At 47.8% G+C, this 23,218-nt stretch overlaps 3 protein-coding genes across 5 annotated transcripts; 2 read left to right on the top strand and 1 right to left on the bottom strand.

The window, feature by feature from the left end:
• Positions 1 to 1,807: 1,807 nt before the first annotated feature.
• Positions 1,808 to 2,892, top strand: LOC8050474 (GSK-3-binding protein). The gene has a single exon (XM_002433710.5). It carries the CDS (start codon positions 2,266 to 2,268, stop codon positions 2,692 to 2,694), a length of 429 nt encoding a protein of 142 aa, XP_002433755.1. The 5' UTR covers positions 1,808 to 2,265; the 3' UTR covers positions 2,695 to 2,892.
• Positions 2,893 to 3,502: 610 nt separating this feature from the next.
• LOC8050473 (sorting nexin-16) lies at positions 3,503 to 17,598 on the top strand. 3 transcript variants are annotated; one of them, XM_029984514.4, is made up of 8 exons: positions 3,503 to 3,980; positions 4,731 to 5,039; positions 5,491 to 5,580; positions 5,691 to 5,839; positions 9,667 to 9,736; positions 10,457 to 10,593; positions 12,767 to 12,880; positions 15,346 to 17,598. In XM_029984514.4, exons 2-8 carry the CDS (start codon positions 4,743 to 4,745, stop codon positions 15,428 to 15,430), a joined length of 942 nt encoding a protein of 313 aa, XP_029840374.1. In that variant the 5' UTR covers positions 3,503 to 3,980; positions 4,731 to 4,742; the 3' UTR covers positions 15,431 to 17,598. The 3 variants fall into 3 exon arrangements, with proteins under 3 accessions (XP_029840374.1, XP_002433754.2, XP_029840375.1); XM_029984515.4 differs by lacking the exon at positions 3,503 to 3,980 and adding an exon at positions 4,007 to 4,303; XM_002433709.5 differs by lacking the exon at positions 12,767 to 12,880 and having other exon boundaries at positions 3,778 to 3,980.
• Positions 17,599 to 17,981: 383 nt separating this feature from the next.
• Positions 17,982 to 23,195, bottom strand: LOC8050471 (AP-2 complex subunit alpha). The gene has a single exon (XM_002433707.5). The coding sequence runs from the start codon at positions 22,663 to 22,665 to the stop codon at positions 19,843 to 19,845; it is 2,823 nt and encodes a 940-aa protein (XP_002433752.1). The 5' UTR covers positions 22,666 to 23,195; the 3' UTR covers positions 17,982 to 19,842.
• Between the last annotated feature and the right edge of the window lie 23 nt (positions 23,196 to 23,218).

Below are 23,218 nucleotides of genomic sequence, written 5' to 3'. Positions count from 1 at the left end.
GGCTCAGATAATCTATCTCTCTATCAGGGAGGGCTAACGAGGGGGAAGAGACATTGACCCCGGAGTTTTTTTATCGGAAAAGATTCGATAACTTCCCTGCCGAATCCCTGAGGACGGCGCCCGAGCACGCGCGTTTTTTTGAACCTTGGCTCACATCCTCCGCATATGCGACGATGTGCTGCAATCGGGTGCACCGTTTCCTCGCTGGGATCGGCGACCTCTCGGAAGTGCTCTCTCAGGCGGTCATTTAGGCACCGGCCCGTTTGCCCGATATATTCTCCCCCGCAAGAGAAAGGAATGGAATAGATTCCCTCTCTCCGGCAAGAGACGAATTGCTTTTCATGTTTCTTGGGACAAAGATTTGGAGGGGAAGGATCTGACAAATACTCTAAAGTGGCTTATTACCTCCTCCAACACACCTCCCTCTACACCCCGACCCCGCCGAAAACAATTCGAGGTCATTCCGTACACGCAGAACACTTCACATCGCCTCAAGGCGATCGCCTCACGTTTCGACGTAGGAGTCGTCTTCAAGTTCAAATTCAAACTGAAGCAGATGTGCCGTCAGGTCAATAATCCTTCCCCTCCAAATCCCTGTCCCAAGAAACATGAAAAGTAGTTCGTCCCCCGGGGAGGGGGAGGGGGGGGGGGGGGCATGCCCCCCCCCCCCCTTGTTCTTTCTGGCTACGTGCCTGGCTTCGCATAACTTTTTTTTATTCTGTGTAGTGTCGAAGTACAGAAAGACACCCTTCGTCGTCCGAAATCGGTTAGATTCAATGCCACAAGACACTCGAAAGTAAGAGATTCATGACTCTACCGCTAGGGTACCCTAGCAGCACAGATGTCCCTGAGGATATCCGGAGGACTATGTCTGCTGCTTGGGTCAAAACATCTGACGTCTCAACGCGTTCTATTCTGCTTCTTTTTTCTTTTTTACTTTGGAACATTTAAAGTTAGCATTAACGTGTGTTTCGACGGCGGTCGATTTTTTCTTTCTTTTTATTTTCTTCGTGATCTCGCGGTCCGCATCAGAGCAGGTAAGCCTTAACATGTGTGGCAATTTGAGACGCCCAAGTTTGTACTACCCAAAACCAGTCCTAAGAAGTCCCTTTTCGCAGCGTCCACTGGGCAACGCAGGAGGCATATTCGGTGGCGTGGAACGTTTGCCGCAGAAAGTGCGCGCTCAGCAGCGAAGCTACCAGAATGGCCGCTGGTGTGACGTCGTCACTGTAAGCCGTACATTTAGCCAACAGCATTTGGCAATTAACAAACCGACAGACCTGCAGAACGCTTCGTTTGCTCGACGCGAGCACTCAAGTCGTACGACGAATTCTTTTTTTTTTTTTTTTTTGATACGCATGTTGATTGCATGTGTCCTACGACGCAGTGATTTATGCGCGCACCGAACCCACACTCCCCTCCCCAGACATGTTAACCTCACAGGTCGCAAGGGCACGAAGGCTCAGGAAATATGTAGCTAGTCCCATCGCGACGTTCTCGCGCTCAAACATGTCCGGCGTTCTGGCTGGGCTGGTCTGGCCTTATACGATGGAAAAACAACTACCACCAATAAGCAATAACACCGACCTTTTATGTGACAAAATAACGCTTCTTGTTCTACATCCAAGTCAAATCAGTGAAGTTCAAACACCGTGAGTTCAACTAAGTTCAAATGTAGCGCCGAAAGACTTCGACGCGAGTGCAAGGGTGCAAGCGCAGGAAATCGAACGAAGCTGGCTCGGCTGTCTCTGTCGGTGCCCGTAGCGCCATCTTCCCTATAATCTATGAAGCTTCTCACGTGTGGCGGAGAAGAGGGCCAAGCAGGGCGAAGGCTGCCACGCATTTCCTCGCTGAGAAAGGGGGAAGTGGCAAGGGCTCCACGGAAGCCCTGCGTGATTAGGCCATGGATATGACCGACAGTTTACGTCGCACCCGGAGTGTCACTTCGCCGTATTAGGGAAGTGTGTTTATTTACATGTTTGTATACACACATTATACATTATATTCGTGGCAAATTGGCGCGTTATTGTAGGCTGTTCTTTTGTATTCGCGTCCCAAAATTACGCAAAGCGCTTTGGCAAGAGCAGTGAGGCCATGTCTGCTGTGAACTACATTTTGACGCGCGCGCTCGACAGCAGGGGAGGGGCACGCAGGCATCTTTCCAAAACAAAGATTTGACGTGGTTTGTATCGGTCTGGTGAAAGCGTGCTCTTTTGCCTGAGTGGGACCCGGCTTGTACCGTCCAAAATCGCAGATACGCGTACAATGCCCAGGAATGGAAACATCCTCGTCGTTGAGAGTGTCCTGTCGCCAGGAAATTCGACCGTCTTGGGAAAAACGGCCGAAGTTGAAGACCTTGTGTCCGCCATCAAAGAGAACCTGAAGCTCAAGTCGCAACAGCAGCCTTGCCACGTTTGCGGCCAGCAGCGGCATCCGAGGTACTCTCCCTACCTGATACCAAAACGAACTGAGGCCGGTGGTGTTGTGTCTGCGGTGCCCAAAGACGTTGTGCGGCGAACGTGCGCGAACCACCACCAGGACGCCGACAAGGATCCTTACGAAATGTTGCAGGATCTCCTGCGGCAAGGCACACTCATCCAAGAAGCCGTCCGGAGACTCCAGGAGAACGTGGTTGGCAAGACAAAAGCGCCTCATTCGTTAGACAGTTCGTCCAGGGACTCTTTTTCGTTCTAGGCCCACTGAAATCCCATCTCATCAAGGACTTCTAGCAATTGTGCACCCCTATGTGATCCTCGAGCAGTTGGCTTACCTTATTCAAAGCGTACGATAGCGCATTTTTGGCTTAAGTGCGTTTGTTTGGCCTCCCATGTGTTTGAAACGAAAAACGGGGCGCATCGCTTCATAAATAAATTGAATGTGTGTGTTTGTTTATTTCCTTCTCTTGCCCTGGTTGATTCGAATGAATGAAGCCACGAGCCGCTCGCTCGTGTCGGGCTGCGTATTGTGTCGGTCTATGTTGGCTGGAGTGGAACTGTTTCGAGCTTCTTTTTTTGCTGATGGTGTGTGAACTGGAACACGCTGTGCGAGGAACTTCCCATAAATCGATTGCGGAAAATTCCATTTTGAGGAAGAGGGAAAGTGGGAAGGGCAGGCCTCGCGGTGTTTGGCAATCCTGCGCCATAAAGCAAGGGGGGGGGGGGGGGAGGGGAGTAGAGGAAGCGGAGATGTTGCAATGTGCTCTCCTATTCGACCCTTGTCTCTAATGCCCCTACGTATGCCATGATTTGTCTGATCATACAGTCATACGTCCGCAGCTGCACTGCGGCATACTTGCACCGACTTTGGCGTTTTAAAACGCCGGACATAAAATAACATTGAAAAACGAGCGTGTTGGTAAATACTTAGACACCGGAAAGAATAAACAAATTCGGGACGCAAACAGACGATACAACTCAGTTGTATTGTCTGTTTGCGTCCCGAATTTGTGTTTATTCTTTCCGGTGTCTAAATACATAAAATAAGTTTTATTTTTATAAATGCACGGACGTTCACTGGGGTGTATGATATGAAGCTCGTCGCTATCGAATAAATTCCGAGTAGTGTTTGTTGCGAATTGTATTAAGGAGGAAAATCGTTGCAAGCCGTTCAGGTAACTGGAGCACCGAGGCATTCGAGTCGGAGCAGAGGCGGGCCAGATGCCAGATGCAGACAACTAGCATGCTTGCGTATCACGTTCGCGTTTTGCAACGGCGAAACAACGGGAACAGGAACATTTTAAACACATTCGGCCAATGAGGGGCGCCCTCTACGTCACGTGATACACTTTTGTGGCTATGGTAGTTTCTAGTTTTCGTAAGCCTACTTTGCTCTGTATTATATTGTTTACATTTGTTTCTAAGGTGTGGTTAGTTATTGTTTTGCGTTTTTTCTTTTAAGCTTTCTCCGCCGTCCTTAAGTACTAGGACTATGATCTCGGTGTGAGCGTTATAAACGAAAATCGAAGTCTGCCAAGATTTGCGGTAAGAGGAAATCTAATGTCTACGTTTCATCGAAATGAGCGTGCTGTCAAAGTTCACGGCTGTGCACGGGTCGTGGTAGCTTGCGACACAGATTGAAGCGCATTGACTGTGACTGTGCGGCTTCTGTTTTCGCAATGTGATGTTTTTGTCGAGCAGAGATAGATAGCGGCCACTTTTAAGTCTGTTTTGTTCCCAGTGTTTTACTGTAATCTGTTCACACCGCTAAGTTTTCGGTCACGCATACGTGACATTGAGTTCAAGGCCAACAGCGGAGCTGCATTTGTGCTTACGAGGAGTCAGCTTGCATAATATCACTTGTTTCGGTAAGAGTGCCGTGCAGACTCCGACGACCTGTTTTTCGTGCACGTACCATTTGTTGTCACTAACGACGACACAGCTAGTGGCGCTGATGCCCACTCGGTTGGTAACTACGTATTGTTATGTCATGCGTTGGAAAAGATAGGTTTGGGCGTCGATTGGGCAGAAAAAGCTTTGTGCCGTCTCTGCCATGCCAACGAGCCATTGTGCCCTGGCGACAGCCAACAAGCGCGAAAAATATGTCTTGGGATAATCAGTTGCTGGATGGTCGTGACAGCGAACACGGAATGGCGATAAATACACTATCTGGGCAATGCACTTGACAAAAGGGTTTGTCTAGTTTCAGCCAGCACCGGACACGTCCTTTCCTTTATCACCCGTGAGCCGACAAACAGGTTGTAGTTTGTAGCTCAGCGTGTACTTGGTTTTCAGATTGGCCAGAAGATGGCCTCCGAAGCAGAGGTGTCCCATTCCCCCGTGCTGCGTACAGTGGAAGTGGAGAGGGACGGCACCTCAGCGACCGATGAGCTAACGGGCCAGAGCCTAGCCCAGGTTGGCCGCTACATGTACCTGAAGCAGGACAGGCGGGAGTCTCTGAGCAGCGTGAGCAGCGACTCTGGCGATGTGTCCAATGGGCGTGAGCACCTCTGTGACGTGGAGGAGGAGAATGTTGTCATCGTCCCAGAGTACAACACTCCCATCATCGGCTATGAAGTCATGGAAGAGAGAGCAAGGTTCACGGTGAGCTGGCATCCAGAAGTGCCGCGATGTCGGTGGCAACCATGCCAGGCTTTGCAGGGTCGCTCCCTGTAAGGCATGCGTTTGCCTTGGGGTCGCATTTGCAGAATTTATTGTTAGTCCTTGACGAAAACAATCGTCACTTGTGCTTCCTTTCCTGGATGCCCTCCGCAAAGTGCCATGTTGCGCATGCCATGCTGAGCGAGGATTCCAGGAATTTGTGTCTGTTAGAGTTCCTCTTGGTCAGATGAAGGCTTGGGTCCTGAATCTTTGGCAGTGCTAATGCCATCTGCTTCATGTCTGACTTTGTAACCTTAATGCCTGTCTCGGTTTGCTTGTGCTGCGATTGGAGAGGCTCAGTGGCTCTGCCTGCAGTGTTCTTGCTAGTAAATTCTGTGCACAACCACCTTTAATGGTCAAGAAAGGAGTCAAGCTGTCTCATTTTTCTTCTAAGGTCTTCAAAATCAGGGTGGAGCATGTCGAGAGTGGTCGCTACTGGTTCGTCTTCAGGAGGTACACAGACTTTGGACGCCTCAGCAAAAAGGTCAGCTCTCCGCAAATACCGTTATATTTCTTCCTCCCAGAGAGTTTGGATTTTGATCTAATTTGTTTCCACCCCTCTCTCGGTGCCCTGGAATGTGGAAAAACAAAAAGTTGAAGCCCCTGTTCCCGGGACTCCAGCTCTCATTGCCCCCAAAGCGCTGGTTCGGGAACAACTTTGACCCCATGTTCCTTGAGGACCGGCTCCTGGGGCTTCAGGCGTTTGTCAAGAACATCATGGGTCACAGGGACATCAGCAAAAGGTTAGTGTTGAGATTTTACACTGTTTCGCTTTTAAAGAGATACTCAAACAAAATTCTAGTGCCTATTGTCTAAAGGTGCGTTCACACGCTTGCGTTAGACTCCGACCGACTGAGACAAGACTGGTTTCGAAGCCTCTTAGGACGTCTTCCAACCGGATGCGCAGCAATGCTGCCGGTCGTAAGCCTTAAAGGCTTAAAACTCGGTCTTGTCTCAGTCGGTCGGAGCCGAACTCAAGTGTGTGAACGGGCCGGGCCTTAAAGGGGCACTGACACCCCAAAGGTCATATTTATTTTTATTGTCTAAAACGATGCAAGTTGCAGTCATAGACACGCCAAAAAAAGCGCATCGCGAAAACAAATTTTCTTGTGCGCGCGCACGCCTTTTTTTTTTTTTTGGCGTTTGATTCTCCCGCCATCGCCTCCTCGCTTCTTTTGATTCGTGACGTCAAGAATCATGAAATTTAGAAGCTTTGTAGGCGACATCTTTATAACATTTAATAACGGCAATCCTAAAACATGTTTTTTAGCGCAATTGCGAACACACTACGGCCCTTCTTTTTGAAATACCAAAAATCGGGAGTTTGTTGTGGTGCCGTCTCCTGGATTTGTATCCTCCAACGGAAAACAGGCGACACCGCTCAAAACCGGTCCGTCGCAACGCCGGCGCTCGCTCCTTTCCTCCTCACTTTGGGTCGCCATGGCAACAGCAGGGAGTCGTGAAAGAAAGTGGACTCTCAGGACTCCGCAATATTTGACGTCAAGGCACCGGTGCCGATCGCGCGGAAACTTCGAATTCGGCATTTGGAAATTGGTTTTTTACTTCACAAATACTGAATTCCCAAATTTCAAATTTTGAGGGTAATGTCCCGGCATCGTTTTCAATCGTTTCGGATAATAAAAAAAAATATTATTTTGATGTGTCAGTGCCCCTTTAAGTGTCAACCATATTCTGACCACACCAAGGAGACACCAACTGTTTGCTCGAAAAGACACCAAAACATTATTTAGAAGAAATAAACCGGATGTCTTTACGTCACTCCGAACCTAGAAGCAGCACCGCTCCGCGGAAGTATGGCGGCAAGCTGTGTGCGTGTGAGCCCTGTCGAATTTGACCAAACCGGATTTCCCTTCTCTCCCACGCCTATTCAACTCCTGCGGGGAGGGGCAGCTAAAGTGACCAGGTGGTAATGCATTGATTTGACGCCACCAAGTGGCGAAGGTCACAACCATGCAGTGAAAGAAAACATTACGTCACAAAGGTGATGCATCCCGGGAGCTCCCGACACGCATTGCAACCTGGCCATTTTAGTTGCTGCTCCCTGCAGGAGTTGAATAGGCATGGGAGAGAAGAGAAATCCGGTTCGGCAAAGTATGACGGGGCTCGCATGCACGCAACTTGCCGCAGTACTTACGCGGAGTGGCGCTGCTTTCAAGTCCAGGGTGATGTAACAACATTCAATTTATTCCTTTTAAATATAATGTTTTGGTGTCATTTCAAACAAAAAATTAGTGTCTCAGTGGTGTGGCTAGATTGTGGTTGACATTTAGACAATAAAATAGGCACTATAGTCTTTTTTGTTTTTTTTTTAGTTTGTTTAGACAATACATCATCTAAACAGGCTATTGCAGTATTACTTTAAGGGGACATGGGACTCCCCAAAAACATTTTTTTAAGCGCCTGGCTAGAATGCCAAGTCACAAAATGAATTTTCCCAGGAAAAGCAACAGCATTTTAGTGAAATCGGTTCGAGAGTAAATGGATTTGGTACCCTCTCTCTCTTCCTTCTGGCCGAGCAGAGAGGGAAGATGGTTTCTTTCTATCGACGGTGCAGAAAATAACCCACGATGGGGACAAAGGAGATCTTGGGGGAGCCGTATCTCGGTCACAGCGGCTCAATGGGCAAACAGGATGCAGCAGACGTCTCGGGTGTAGGACGGGTGGGTGAGGCCTTGCGCGCGCATTGTTTTTTTAGCCACTTAGTGTTGAACACATTTGACACTAAGTGGAGGAAAAAGTTGCCAAAAATCACGTGGCTGTGCAACTTTTTTTTCTTTATTTTTTTCAATCAGTGTATTTGCAGCTTTCAGAAGCCACAAATAATGGGTATCATATATATATATATATATATATATATATATATTTTTTTTTTATATATTGAGTGTGTGCTTTTGATTATGCATGACTTTGGTTATATTTGGTGTGTGTCTAAACAATACCACCTCCAAGACAAGGCCTGCGCATGACGTTTGGTTAGTAGATCCCCGACCCGTCTCAAGCGGCAAACACCTCGAAGCTTGATGTGGGTAGGGGTCACGTTACAGCTATGTCGTATCCACTGGCGGCCATAGCTGTGTGCGCCACTGCTGAGCGCGAGCTGATAGCGAGCCGTGTGACACCATCAGGTCTTAGCAGTCTATTAATGTGAGCTTGTGCGACACCATCGAGATTGCCGGTCTAAGCAACCTATTAATGTGAGCTCGTTCTGAGCATGACCATTGAAGCAGGTGATGGAGCAGATGATGTCGCTGACGATGGTACTCATTTAGGCCACCTAGGGAGCGCTGAGGGGATCTGCTAGTGGTGACGTTTAGAGGAGGAAACGCACAGGCCTTGTCCTCTAGGTGGTTGTGTCTAAACCAGGGGTGGCCATGGTGACCCGGCCTAAGAGCCACAAACAAAACCACAAAACTTCTAAGAGCCGCGGAGAGGGGGGGGGCAACTTTTGTCCAGGCTGTAGACAAAAGTTTGCCCCCGCCCCCAAGAAACATATGCAAAGGGTCATAAAAAAAAAAATGAAAGCCGTTTACAACTCTTTTGAATGCCGGATTAGAGCGCAGCTCTTGAGGAGGAGGATGGAAGGGTACTGAGGGATAGGTGACTCCCTGAGGTCACGTGACCTCAGGTGGGGTTATGTGAGGGTGACTCTAATAACCCTCGTAACCCTCGCGAGGGCAACCCTCGTGATGTCATTATGGGAAACTACCCATAATGCAACACGCAGTTACGCCGACGCCGCTCACGCCGGAAACGGGCGCCTAAGAGCTGCGTTCTAAAACAGTCGAGTGAAGAGCCGCGGTCAAAAGGGGACGTGGCAGGTTTGTTTATTTCATTCATTTGGGCTGCGGGCACAGTGAATTCCACTGATGCAGCGGTTGCTCATTGTGTGTCTGTGTTGGACTTCCCCATTCGTGAAGCAAGCCCCTTGAAGTCTGGCTGAAACGACGTCGTTGCGCTCCGGAGCAGCTCAGTCAGGTGGTCGTCCGTAAGGGTCGCGCTCTGTTTTGACTTCACCGCCTTCATTGTTGCGAACAGAGCCTCGCAGCAGTATGTTGCTCCAAATATGGAGAGGAGTTTCTGGCTCGCGAGCTTGACGTGGGGATACCACCTTGTTTCCGGCAGCTGCCGCCAGAATACTGCACTTCCTTGAGACCGCAGGAACGTCTCTATCCCTTCGTCTCCTTGTAGTTCAAGCAGTTCCAGATCAAAGGCTCCTACATCTCCTGCCAAGCTTATCGGTCTGAAACTGTGCTGTGGCAGCTGCGAGAAACGTTTTGGCAGTGTAGAGTAACATTGCTGTGATTGTAAGGATTCATATGGCTACTGGCTTGCTGGCGGCCAGGAATGTGAGGGTGTTCTGACGTGAAAACGTTGTGAAGCAAATAAGAAGAAAAAAACCATTGAACCAGGAAAACTGAAGGATGGAAATTCTGTGCTTGCATAGTGACCATTACAAATATAATCTCTATGTCATGACTTTTCTTTGTGGGTTTTCAATGCATGTCTGAACCTGGGGACGATTGTACAAGAAGCTTTGACTCTCTTTCAGCTCTCCAGTGCGAGAGTTCTTCTGCTTGGACGATCCTCCAGAACCCCTGGACACCATTGAGGAAAGCAGGGTATGCCAGGAAATATCTATATATAGACAGTGTACCGAGCAGACTAGCTGTTGCCACCTTTTGCTTTAGTCACTTTTGCAACTAAAGCGAAAGAAGTGATGGTGCTTGTGAACTTTCTTTACTCTAATCACAGCTCCACTTGCATCTTTCAATGACATGTTTATAATTCTGTTGCTCTCTCTTCTAGTGTCTGTAAAGTTTGCACCGTCTTGATGTGTGCATAGGTAGATAGCAGAGGCACATATCCATGGGAGGCTTATGGGGCTGAAGCCCCACCTCGAAATGCAATTGACTCTATAATATACCTGCGCATTACCCTACCCCCCTGCCCCGCAAAAATAATTCCTAGCTACTCCACTGGTAGAGAGTAGGACGAGCCAAGTAAGGCATGTCAACAGGTTGCCCTTTTCCCTTCTTTATAAAACTGGTCATCAATAAGCACGTGCCTAGCACAATCGCCTGTATTGCGTGGCAGGCTAGGTGCAAGTGAGCTCGTCATTGCGTTCTATGATTATTATTTATTCTTTTTAAGTTACTGTTTTTTTTTGTTTTTTTTCCCGCAGGTGGTGGTGGGCTGACAGGCGCTCCGCGTAAGGGTTCTCACCTATCTGTTCAGCCCAGCACACCGCCACCTGCGCCCTTGGAAGTGCAAATAAAATTATTATTATTATTATTATGATGAAGTGAAACCCATGCTTGATGGCAAGTCGTGTCGTGCAGGCCCTGTGTGAAAATCTCGAGGAGAAAGTGTATCGGCTGAGCCAGCAGCTTCAAGAACGGGACACGGAAATCGAAGTGTTGCGGGCAGAGTTGGAGTCCCTGCGCCTGCAGCAGGGCGTCCTCGTCAAAGCTCTCAAGTGGGTGGCCCCTATTTCCTGTTTCTTCGGATGGCTGATGACAGAGGAATTCTTGTTGAGGCAAACGCTGGCCGAGAGGCAGGGAAAAAAGGACTAGTGGAGGGTGTCATTTTGTGGCGTCAAGGAGGAGAGAAGATTGAGGGTATCATCTGCAGGAGCGAGAGTATTCTTGTATGTCTGCTCCTGCAACTGTACGAGAATGCATACTGTGGCCCACGGTTGTACCGCATGTTTTAGCATCCTGACACCCTTGGATTTTCACATAGAAAGACTGAGCAGTTTAACCACATGGAGAATGTCAAAGAAATAAGCTCTTAGCAACTCAATTTCGGCAAAGTTTGGCAAACCACAAGAAACTGCAGTGACCTGGCTTCACTAATTGCTAGTCTGTTCCTGCAAAATTTTCACCTCTAGTCTGGTTATAATTTAAAGGGAAACTTCAGCGAAAGTCGAAATATACCCGTCGTGTTCAGAAATAGGTTGAATGTGATCCACAATATTCGTAAATGACAATCGCATGTTCATTTTGACCCTGATGGCTGCATTTTTCGTTTAAACGGCCCACTCTGGCAAGCGCTCGGAGAGCACCCAGCGGGGAGCACGTCACATCCGACGCAGTTGTGACGTGGTCTGTCTCGGGAGGAGCAAAGCTGCGGCGAGGCTTACGTTGTCGGGATGACCTAGCCGTTCCAGCCACCCAAGCGATCGAAGCACGCCATAGCTTGGGCCACACTGCAACTAACCGCAAAGCTGATTTTGTTTGAATTTTGAGTGACGGATTAATCTTTATAATCTTGTAGAGGGAGAATAGAAACGTCTGGGACACATAGAAGAGAGTCCCGTTGAGTGGGGAGTTCCTCCCTCCCGTCATCTCTCGTGCTGGCCGTAGAGCTGTCGTGAGGACCTCAGGCTCAAAGCATGTATAGTTTTTGGCGAGACAGTCATCGTCACTACCTGTCGAGGACTTAGACGGGCACTACAAACGAGGCTTTAGCGACATCCACCAGGTGCTCTTTGCTAATCGTTTAATTTGTTTTAAAATTTTTTTTCGTGCCTTTTTTTAACAAGATATTGGTGTGTCCGATGTGATACTGCTCGTTTGAACTTGTACAGACCAAAAAATATAGAGCATATAAAAGTAGTTGACTATTCACCCTTTTTTGTCTGCCAATAAACTCGGTGGCACCATCTGTTGTGTAGCCCTGGCATACTTACAGTCTGGATATATATTCTGAATTTTTACGCATCATTCTTTCATCATAAGAGTGAATTATGTGTAACAGTGGCATAAGAGACCACTTTCCAAAAATAGTGCATAGATTTTATCTTGCAAATACTGCGAAGCCCGCCGTCTGGTTCAGAACACGAAGTGTTTGAAGGCAATTTGCGCACTGTGGCTACCACGTTTTAACCCGCGCAACAAAGAGCAAATAGCGGAGTTAAAAGAAAATAAATATGTGCCCTTTAGCCAGATCAGCAAGACCATGTGTAAGACTTGGGTTGATCCTGCTTAGGAATGGCTTTGTATATACCAAAGTGCTGTTTAGGCATAGAAATGTTGGCACGACGAAACTCCAGTCCATGCAAGCCTTTTCATAATTTCGAGCATCTAAATGTTTTGTCAGTGACACTTGTAAAATGGAATATGCGAAAGCACACCAGTTCCTTTTCCCGCTTCCTTAGTACTATAGCTCTTTGGTGAACGATGAGGCAGTAGCGTCGGGCATATTCTGAGATGCTTGTTTGCACGGGGTCTCTTATCAATGTGGAATGAACATTAAGGCGGAGCTCTCTGAATGGTGGGGAGGCCGAGGTTTGTTTTCTATGTGGAAACAGTCGGGCAAGAATGAAGTGTCTCATGTTTCGGACCTGGTGTAGTTTCACGACAAAAATTCCCCAACTGGACACGAGATTGACTAGCTAAGACACCTACGAAAGGCTGGTTGGTTATTACTACCTCCTGATTAAGAAGACAATAGCATGTTTCTGTCAATGGACAGTAGTGTGTTTCCTCCTATGAGGCGAGTTCCCGCTCCTTCATTCTTGTCTCGAGTTGTAGCATTGAGCGTCGATTTCCTTTCCCTGCTGCTCTCTTCCCACCGCTGTTTGCCGGCTCCTGTTTATGTGCTGAGTCGTCGTCTTTTTTTCTGCCTGTCTGCCTGGACATCCTCAGGCTCGAGTGCTCACTAGCCAGCTGGGCCAATGCGCAACTCTCGAGAGACAGGCCCCAGTATTCCTCGTCACACGCCTTTGGTCTGCACACCCTGAACCTCACCCTCTCTTCCATGTAAGGCAAATGCCGTCAATGCCATTCTTGGTCCCTCGTTGGGCCTGGCTTGTTGTGTGTTGTTACGGGCGGGCTCTATCTTTCGGTGCACATCTGTTGCTTGTCCAGCCTTTTGTTACTGCCGCTTTTCTGAGGGTTTACCGTCGGTGCCAGTTGGGAATTCGATTGGCCCGTAAGCTGAGAGCAACAGAAATCTCATTCGCTAATGTGCGAGCATAATGTGCATTTGCAGTGCCACAAGACTTGTTCTGTCACAGTTTGCTCGGTCATATTGTCTTTTGCCAGTCAAAATCCCTCTCTTTAAAAGTGCTCTAAAGACGTTTCTGAGATTGTCAGGTTTTGGTGATGACTTATTCGATGGGATCTTAGCATCCCAGAAATCGAAAAATTATGCTCGTGCAACATCTATTTCCCTACTAAAAATGTGATTGAAGTTTGGGCCACGCCCCTCTCTGAGCGGAAAAATCTGGAGCACAGAACTCGGCGGAAGTGCCAGCGGCATGACGACGGGTGCGCGTCAACCAATTGCAAGCAAAAGCGCTGGCAGCAGAGGCGCCGCTGGCGCCTTGGCTGGATGCTGTGTTCCAGATATTTCCGCTCAGAAAAGGGCGTGGCAGAAACTGATCATATTTTTAGTAGGGAAATAGACTTCGCACAACCATAATTTTTAGATTTTTAGGATGTTTGGAGCCCGTAAGATAAGTTTTCACCAAGAATAGATGATCTCGGAAACGTCTTCAGTGCACCTTTAAGTTGCATTTTTTCTGTTCAGCTTTGTTTTAGCGACTTACTTACGAAGTGTTGCCTCGTGAGAAGTTCCACGAGCTCTGAAGTTGAGCTGTGTTGTTGTTTTTCTCTAAAAAGACTTGAACATTAACAGTTGGGATTGCAAGGATCGAATGACTGAGTGCACCCATTGTTTGCCATTGCAGGTTAACATAGAATAATTACGACCTCTTTGTCTGCTTTGTTTAGTTTGGAGTTTTGTCTCGTTCGAGTCATTACTGCACTTTGTCTATGCCAGGGGCTCCCAAACTGGGATGCTGCCCCTCCTGGGGCAGCACTGCAGACAGCCAAAGGGGCAACGGAGGCTCCTGAAAAATTATTCCGATGCTCATATACTTGGAGCAAGCTGAGACCAAAATTGTTATAGGAAAACCCAAAATACTTTACAAAATTCTTCCGGTGGTAGAAGGACCCCGAGGCGCGTGATGCTGTAGATGTCTTAATGATCCCATGGTTGCCACTTAGGGGACACTGTCTGCCCTCCTTCCAGTGAACATAGGGTGACCACCCGACTCATGGGACTGTCCTGCATTGAGGGCTTGTGTCCTGCGTCCCACAAGAAATACCGAAATCTTCAAAATGTCCCGCATTTCGCATTGTCGTAAAATTCACTGTGCAACTCGTTTCGCTGCCAAACAATGGGGCATGGAGAAGTGCGGAGGTCCATGGCAAATTGTGTGCATTGCGATGGTACAGCATTTTCTAACTAAGCATTGGGGGAAGTGACCTTCGTTCTTGCAGGAGAACCGACGCGCATGCGCCGCTGTGCGTCTCCCCTTGGTGGAAAAATATTGCAAGAGAAGATCGCTTGCCAAAAGTTGAAATATCAATTATTGTAATTATTTTCATATCATGCTTTTTCAATGCGAGAGGGTTTTTTTGGAAAGCTTTTTTTTTTTTTTCAGTGAAGACAAGGCAAAAAGCTTGCCACTCACAACGGTTGAAGAAGAACATAAAACTCAAAATTTGTGTAGGAGCACGTTGGTAAAAACAAGCATCGACAGGAAACAGTATGCCAAAAAAGATTGATTGTTTTTTTTGTTTGTTTTTTATTTTCATTTGATGCATTGAGTTCTGCTGCAGTCAATTTTTGTTATCAATTTATAGATTTAGTAAAATATTTGACATTAAATTTAAAGAGAGTATATCGCCTGGAGTGAAAATTAGAGCTTAATTGCCATTAGGTGCATAATATGCTTCCTGACAGCACAGGATATTAACTGTGTGTGCATGTTAATAGATTTCCTCCAATGGTGTTCCTTTTTTTTTTTTTTTCCAGTTGTCGCAGTTGTGATAATATTGTCCATTTCTTACTCCCCCCCCCCCCCCCCCCCCCCCCGGGTCAGCGTGTCCCGCATTTCGCTAGCTGGAAGGTGGTCACCCTACGTGAACAGTGCAGTGCTTGAGAGAATTGCAGAGCGGCAGGTATTGTTAACACAGTTTCACTGGCATGGCACAGAGAGCCAACATTCGCAAGTGTAGGAACATTGCAAGATGTAAAAAATGGTGAATCTGTGGCTGTTAGATTTTTTTTAAGCAGCTAATTTCTTGCGTGGAGCCTCTCTTGGCCCCTTTCCGTGCTGCACCCAATGAAACTGAAATGCAAACCAGTATGGAATTAAAAGGTGTGTGTTGTACTCGTACTTCATCATAAAAATGTTTATTCAATTACTTTTCAGGGCCGATGGGTCAAAGGAAGAATCTCAGCCGTCGCAAGAAGCAACCGACAGTGAAGCGAATGCAGGGGGCGATGATATGCGGTGATCTGAATGGTCGGCTTAGTTAGATTTTGATGCCTAGCGTGCCATCACATGGCTAGTGTCTGTCACCGGATGGTCCTTGACACGGGGGCTTTTGGTGGATACTAGAGGCAATCTGAGTTTCTTTGGCACTTGCTCCAAGGGATGTAAAGAAGCAGGGTCTGCTGTCTTTTGTTTGAGATATTTTTTTCTGTTATGATCACATTGGTGACTCGTTAACACTGACCTTGTTAGTTTCAATAGGCATTCCTTGACCGCTGTTGTGCTAGGTATTTTACTCAAAGATAACTAAATACTATAGGAGTGATTTAATTAAGACTTGGTTTCCTGCTCTCTGTTGAGCAGCCAAGGCAGTTTATATTAACGGTTGAGGAGGAATTGTTAAGCAATTAATTCCATAACAAATGGGATTGGAAAGTAACCAAGTGGCCACGAAGCGACTGTGAGGGTATGAGGGTCTCTAGTGTGGATACTAAGTATAGGATGTAGATCTGCAATAAGATGTGTTGGCCTGACCTTGTTGCATCAAGTATGGCTCGCATCAAAGGAAGACATTTCATCTGGGCTGGCCCGTGCTGTTCAAAAAATTGAGCAGTGGTAACTCCAGAGGTGGAATTGAATTCTCAGCTTGTTTTAGTTGTGTAAGCCATCCCTGTTAAACCTTTTGAATGATTCGGGTGGTGTTTTGATATGGAATCCTCTATCTTGCCTGATGGGCTTCCAAGCAGATGTGCCTAGTCCCAGCTATAGTATTTCTGTGAATATGTTTCGTAGCAGTTTCTGTTTTCTGCTGCGAGTTTGGCAGTGAGCCGCACAACAGAAATCATGAATGGTTGCAATTGCATATTGGTGCACTGGTTAAACTTACTCCACATAAGTGCTGAACATTTGTGAGCACTTACAAACATTTCCAAAGACCAGTTAGCATAATCAGACCCAGTTAGTGTTATGACTTCAAAGGTAGGCAAACATAATTATATTGATGCTAGTAACATATTATGTATGTATGAAGTATGTTGTGAATAACCCTGAAAATATTTAGCATGACTACGAGGGTCTTGCAAAGAACTGTGCGCGGTGGTTCATGTCACTGTTGCAGCCATTTACCATGGTCACCAGCAAGAAATGGAGGTCAAAGCGCGTGGCTGTGTTTTGTCCTTTTGCCATCTGTGTGTGGGAGAGGGAATACTTTGGTTTTCTTGTTAGCACACTGCCTCGGTCAGCTTTAGGAGGCACCCTTTGTCACCAGAATGCCTTGTCCTCGTAACTGAGAATTCTAGTTTCCAATGTTGTAGTACCTTTTATTGCCACTATTTGTATAAGCCCTAAAAAGCCATATTTAATATTTAATGTCTCGGTACAAAAGTACAGCCCCCCCCCCCCCCCCCAAAAAAAAAAAAATAAAGAAATCGACTTTTTTTTATTGCAAAAATAAACTGCATCGCCGAACGCTCATCCTTCAGCCAAATGTAGCGCTAGCAGTTCAAACCAGATACCAAAGTTTCAGCACTATCTGTTAGTGTTCAAAAGTTGCAAGTTATTTTCTCTTCAAATTTCAATAGGAAATATGAGCCCATTTTCAGGTACACGCCATAGAGCTCCATGTATTTGAGAGCTCTGTTGGCTGCCATTTTCCCATTGAACATTTAAGAAAATCACTTGCAACTTATGAATAAAATAACGGCTAGTGCTGAAGCTGGGCATCTGGTGTGGACCGTTAGCGCTACATCTGGGCAGAGAATGAGCGTTCGGCAATGCATAGTTTATTTTTGCGATAAAAAAAAAATGTGTAAATTTTTTGGGGGGTACATTTTGTACTTGCATTTTGCCCTGCTAGTGTAGGAGAGCGATATTTGCTGCCAGGGCAGCCTAGATACCAAGTCTCAGATTATTTTTTTTTTTTAGCTGTCAAGGTACAAAATACAACAGCTCAACACTTTTGTATTCTGTCCTCTTTGAAGTGAGGAGCAGTAATAATTAGTGTGTTTTGAAAAAAAATGCTATATATTTTTCATTTTTTTTTACAAATTTCCCTGTTGCAGTCAGGTTTCTTCCCTTACGTGGAGTATTGGTTGATGCAAGCACCAGGTATAGCAGATAGGGTGAAACTTATCTGCCACAATCTGTGACAACTCCTTTCAACAGAATAAAGAAGTGCATGAGTTGTCTGAATGCTTTTGTTTTATCAATCTCAAGGTAGGTGTGTGGACACTTATCAGCCCTGCAGATGATAGAAGCAGAATTCTGGAGAGGCTTATCATGCTCATATTGAACAGACTGATATTTTAAGCACTTGGAACGATATACCATTTGCAAAAATCCCAGAAGGCAGCATGGCAATCAATTGTGGGAACATCTGGTGCACTCATACTTGCTTACGTGGCTGTAACCAGTTCTGCAGAACAGATTCCCTAAATACCTCCCGGCACGTGGAGGACCCTGCATATTTTGCAAGCGGTCTATTGGAAGGGAGCTAGTGCAACCTAAAGAAACTTTACTTGAGTTTCTGTATAGGTTTTGGCAGTGAACTTGATTTCTGTAACGGGAACGAGAGATGCAACTTGTGAAGTATTTATTGGCTATTCAACCTTACATTGAGCATTGGGCCAAACGAGGAGTTTGCTTCCCAATGAATGGAGTCATCCTTGTAATGATAAGGCAAGAAGAACACAGGTCAACAAGCAGAACACCATTGACTATAGAATAGCAGTCCGTCCCACAAAGCATGCAATGCTTGGGCAATTGTGACACTAATACCGACAGCATTCAAAATAATGTAGGGTTCTCTACTGATGTTATAGCTTTCTATGGCCAATATTTTGACCCCCAGGGCTCACCAAATTTTATTTGGCAGTAGAAATTTCAGCATTGTTGGCCTTTAAACGCCATCGCAATACTCTGGGACAACTTCTCTTGGCATTTCCGAGAAGAGGAAGAGTGTGCGGGTTCAGCTTTAAACAGCGCTCAAAAGGAGAAAGTGCATGTGGACCCATACCTTTGACTGCCCTGCCAAGAAAAGTTGTCCCAGAGTATAATGCAGGGCAAATGGCCAGGGCCAAGCCTCGTGTGCAAGCTCGTGACTTAGCAGTGTATGAAGCAAATTCCAATCCAGCAAGCACTAATCAAACTGGTTGGGCAGTGCCGTAGTTCGATGCATCCTTCTACATGCTTGCGTTGGCAGTAAGTATAGCCATACAGCATCAACATTTTCACAGTAGAAGCAATCATCAGTAGTGTGGGACTGTGGAAACTACATTGCAAACCTAGCAAGTGTAAATTTGCACATGGCTGCTCCATGTTGGTTGTCAAATGATCGCTTGGAGCACAGACTATTTGTTCTGCTGCTTGAATTGCGTTCTTGTTGGCATGAGGAGCAACCACAGTTTGGTACTGGTACATCTTACAACATTGATGCCGCAGGAATCGCCATTGCACCACTAAGATGGTTGTAGGGTAAATGATTACATCAAGGAGTTTTATTTGCCAGCGAAGAACCTCATAAAGCACACTCAACTTGTAGCATTAGAACACCGCTACTACATGAAGCATGGAATGTTTGCAGGTCTCGACGATGTAAAGCCAATGTCAATTCAGCCGAGCACAGGGAGCAATTTTTGAAACATTCTCTCTCGAGAGTGGGCAATGCACAATCTGAATAACTTATATTACAAAAATACAATGCACAACCAGCTGGTATTTCACGGTTTGATGCAATGCATGCCAGTTTCTCGCGACTCGGCCTTTGTGCAAGGAACCTACCCGGGCAGCTCAAAACTGTGCGTTCTAGCCTATGGCAACTTCCTTCGTCGCGAAGCCACGAATTCTCTTTCGGACAAGGTACACAAAATGAGCCAAACAATCCATCATAAAACTGAAGGACAGATGTGACAAAAAAGACTGGGCAACTGACGAAAACCTCAAAAATATTAGATATCACAACTGATCGTAAAGAGGACAGACAACACAAAAAAGAAGGCCTTTAAGGCCATTCCCTTTGCGAATCTCAAGTATCCTTAATGGGTTACATCCCGAGCTAAAGAACTTTGCAGTGCCAAGTGGTATCGAGACTCCTCTCCATATGACTAGTTTGAGAAATCATGTGACAAACTGTAATTTCTGTACTCGGGCAACTCCCCTAAACTCGCTTTGCAATCAATACTCTGCCAGAGCAAGCATTCTCAATGCAAGGTTTAAAGGCAGAAAAAAAAAAAAAAAAAAAAAAGATGCAATAGTTTCTGCAGCTAAGTACAGAGGAACGACAGTACAAGAGCTAACATCTGGTAATAAACAAGCACACACACAGAAAAAAATCTCCAACACCAGGGTACCTTAAGTACATTTCATAACGTGGGAGCGCAGTCTCTCTCAGGGTAGGGTAAACGACAAGCAATTGCAGGCTGGGAAAACCTGGCTTGTCTAGAAGTGCTCCTGCAGCAGGTCTGCCAGGACTTTGGAGACGCCATCCTTGCTGCTTCGAATGGTCAGTCTGTACATCTGTGCTTGGCGATTGGGCTCCAACCGCAGCAGGGACCCAATCTGCATACCACGGGTGTGGATGATGCCAGCGCAGACGAAGTTCTCAGGGTTGGGGTCGATCCCGTCGAGGAGCTGCATTCCAAAGCCAGACAGCTTGGAACGAATGCTCTCATTTTCCATGGGGAATCGGGCCTTGAAGATCTTCTGCTCCTCCTGTCCCGGGCTACTGAGGTTCTTCCAGCGCGAGAAGAAGGACTCTGAGTTCATGGCTGTGGGCTCCAAAAACTTGTTGAGGAATACCGGAAGTCGGAGTGTAAACTTTTGCTGCACTCCGCAGTAGACAAACTGAACCACCAAGCCTGGTGCCTCCGGGAAGTCATTTACGCATTCTACGTTGACCATTTGTTCCACTTGTGCCCCCGCCTCGATGGCAGGCTCAACTGGCTTGACTTGGATGCTGAGAGCAGCGCTGTCGCTGGTGACGTTGGGCAGAAAGCTCTGGAACTGGGAGACAGTCTTGTTGCCGTAGAAGAGGCCCACACGCCCGAGGTTCTGCCTGAACTCTGCCTTGACTCCAATCTGCAACAGGTCATTCTCAAAGAGGATGCCGTTGTGCTTGCAGACAAACTTCTTGAGACCTTCCTCATTGGAGACCACTACAGCAGTGCCTCCCTGGATTCCAGAAGAAGAGTCCTCAAACACATCCACGAGGCATGCAGTGGTGCCATTTGTGGGTGCTGGCTGGCCGGCCAGTGCTGCTGGTTCTAAGGAGAGTCCCAAGAGGTCCATGGTTGCTGGCGCTGCCCTGTTGGTTGCTGCGCCGTCTGCAAGGAGTGGGGCAGCACGCAGGTTCTCCTTGTTGCTCGCATTAATCCCCTCAGTCATGCCCGGCTTTTTGCGCTTTAGGATGGCCAAGATGGAAGACTCCCGCTCTGGGAATGGAGGCATTTCTTCAAGCACAGTGGCGAGTACATCTGGCGAAGCAATTTGACTCAGGTTCAGGTATTCGACGGCCCGCTGCTGCAATTCAGAGTCGGCGCAACGGATGTTGCTGTTGCTGCGGAGGATGTTCTGGATATCCATTTTTATCTCGGGAAAAAGGTTGATGAACTTGACATAGGTGGTCAGGAGAAGTGCCCTGGTGCTGGCAGAACACAGATGATACTTGGAATGCAACAGCTGAAACTGGATTAGTGGACTGGAGCGCTGGTCTCCCGCAATCAAGTTCCCAAACTCTCCCAGAATGTAGCCAGCCACTTTGACCATGTTCTCGTGGCAGGCAGGTGCCTGGAGGGCTTCAAAGACAGTCTTTGCGGCATATCCTTGAACATCCTCTCTGTTGATGACTATCTGGATCACACGGTACCAGACCTCTTCACTAACATAGTCACCTGCGATTCTGATCAGGTTGAGGATCACATCCACATACCAGGTGTAGTCTGAGGCATACTTCTCGGCCAGAATAGCCACCTTGAGCACCATTTCTTCGCGGATGGAATAGTCGGCCGTCTCGAGGTAGGCCAGCATCTCGGCGACGATCTCTTCGGCATTAGACTTGTCGCACATGGCGTAGAGCAGGTCGACGGCGCGCTGGCGCACGCTCACGTCGCGCTCCGTCTTGAGGGCGTTCACGACAGTCTCCTGGTGCTTTTTCACGGCCTCGTGAGAGAACTCCGAGGTGGCCAGCAGGCAGAGGCTTTCCAGGGCCAGGTATCTCAGATTGGTCTCCCGATGCTGTAAAAACTGGCCGAGCTGGTTGCAGGCCCGCACCAGCAGGTTGGGCTCGATGACGGCGCCAAGCCGGTCCATGTGGATGATGAGCGAGATGGCCTCGAAGAGCACGGCGTTCTTCGCGTTCGAGTGCTGCACCTTCTTGGACTTGGGCGGCTCCTGAGCCTTGTTCAGGATCGTCTCCAGGCACTCGTTGAGGCGGCCCCGGACGCCCGGGTCGTCGGGAGGCGGGTAGTTCTGAAGCAGACGCAGCAGCTTCATGCTCAGCCAAGGCGCCGGCACGAAGTAGTACGTGTAGTCCTGCAGGTCCGTGTACGAGGCCGTCACGATGCGGCTGAGCCGGGACACAGCCAGGGACACGCAGCCCTTGTACTCGTCCGGGTTCTTCTTGACCAGGGCGTCGATGAGGCTCACGGCGGCCGTGACGACGCCCATGTGCTGGTCGTTGAGCAGGTGGATGATGCGCGACGTCCACTCGCCGCTGGGCGTGATGTCCGGCAGCGTACGCAGCAGCCGCAGCAGGCACAGCGCCGCGCTCTGCTTCACGACGTCGATGGTGTCGCCGGACACCAGCAACTTGGGGATTTCGCCGCCGAACGTCTCGGCCATCTCGCGGCTGCCGATGTTGGCGATGCACTGCAGGGCCAGGTTCACGTGAATCGGGTTACGAGCGCACAGATCGTTCTTGATCGACTGGATAATGAGCCGCATCAGCTCGCTGTTCTCGTTTAGCAGCACCGAAATGAACAGGTAGCCGATCTGCTTCTCGGAGTATTTGTTCGAGCTGAGAAGGTTGACGGCTTCCATGTGGCCGAAGTCGATGTCGTGGCCCAGCAAGAAAATGAAAAGGAGCTTACATACGTACTTCTTTTTCTGGTAGCCGTCCAACGTCTTGTCCCCTTTGAACTTGGAACGAATGTTGGCGAGCTCCTTGTTGATGCGCTTGATCTCCGCCTCCTTGCTCTTGCAGTTTCGGATATCGGATATGAAGACCGCCAGCCCGCGGATGCCGTCCCCTCGAACCGCAGGCATCTTGAACTCGGCTCGCTCGAAGGCGTGCGAATCGGGGCTCGTTCAGCTCGAATTAAACGCCTCCCAACTGATATTGCGAACGCTACTTGCGCTAATACGCCTCAAAGCCGGATTGGCAACAACTAAACGCCGCGTCCAGCTCCGCGGAACAGCAACTTGGGAACGCTGCTGCAGCGATCAGGGTTGTCTGGTCGCGGTCTGTCTCGCCCGGCGTTTTCGCGAGCCTGTTTATCTGCGTTTTATCTGCCCTTTAGCTGCTTTAGCTGCCCGAATGCTGCGCTTCCCGAGTCACTCTCGTCGGGACAGCGTAGAAAATGACGACGCACCGCGTAGGCTGCTCTACAAAATTAATTGATATTTCTGACGGGGCGATTATCAAATCTGCCAATGCTCTGATCGCCGTAATGATTGTATAGATTGTATGCTTGTATTCGTTGCATTATCAACTTTAAAGCATTATTATGTGCTGCCTGCGCTGATGTTACCGTTTTACAGCTTTCAAGAACTTAATACTTCCAAATGCTGTATGAACTCTCAAAATAGGATAAATAAA

This window comes from Ixodes scapularis, unplaced genomic scaffold (genome assembly GCF_016920785.2).
Source record: "Ixodes scapularis isolate PalLabHiFi unplaced genomic scaffold, ASM1692078v2 PGA_scaffold9__187_contigs__length_104089568, whole genome shotgun sequence".
NCBI lineage: Eukaryota > Metazoa > Arthropoda > Arachnida > Ixodida > Ixodidae > Ixodes > Ixodes scapularis.
This window is presented reverse-complemented; position numbering and strand designations above follow the sequence as displayed.

What these genes read in the sequence shown, in the direction of transcription:
- LOC8050474 (XM_002433710.5), top strand. Translation starts at nt 2,266, where the DNA reads ATGCCCAGGAATGGAAACATCCTCGTCGTTGAGAGTGTCCTGTCGCCA.
- LOC8050473 (XM_029984514.4), top strand. Translation starts at nt 4,743, where the DNA reads ATGGCCTCCGAAGCAGAGGTGTCCCATTCCCCCGTGCTGCGTACAGTG. An exon ending in AAGAGAGAGCAAGGTTCACG is followed by an intron (nt 5,040 to 5,490) that starts GTGAGCTGGCAT and finishes TTTTCTTCTAAG; the next exon opens with GTCTTCAAAATCAGGGTGGA. An exon ending in ACACCATTGAGGAAAGCAGG is followed by an intron (nt 9,737 to 10,456) that starts GTATGCCAGGAA and finishes CGTGTCGTGCAG; the next exon opens with GCCCTGTGTGAAAATCTCGA.
- LOC8050471 (XM_002433707.5), bottom strand. Translation starts at nt 22,665, where the DNA reads ATGCCTGCGGTTCGAGGGGACGGCATCCGCGGGCTGGCGGTCTTCATA.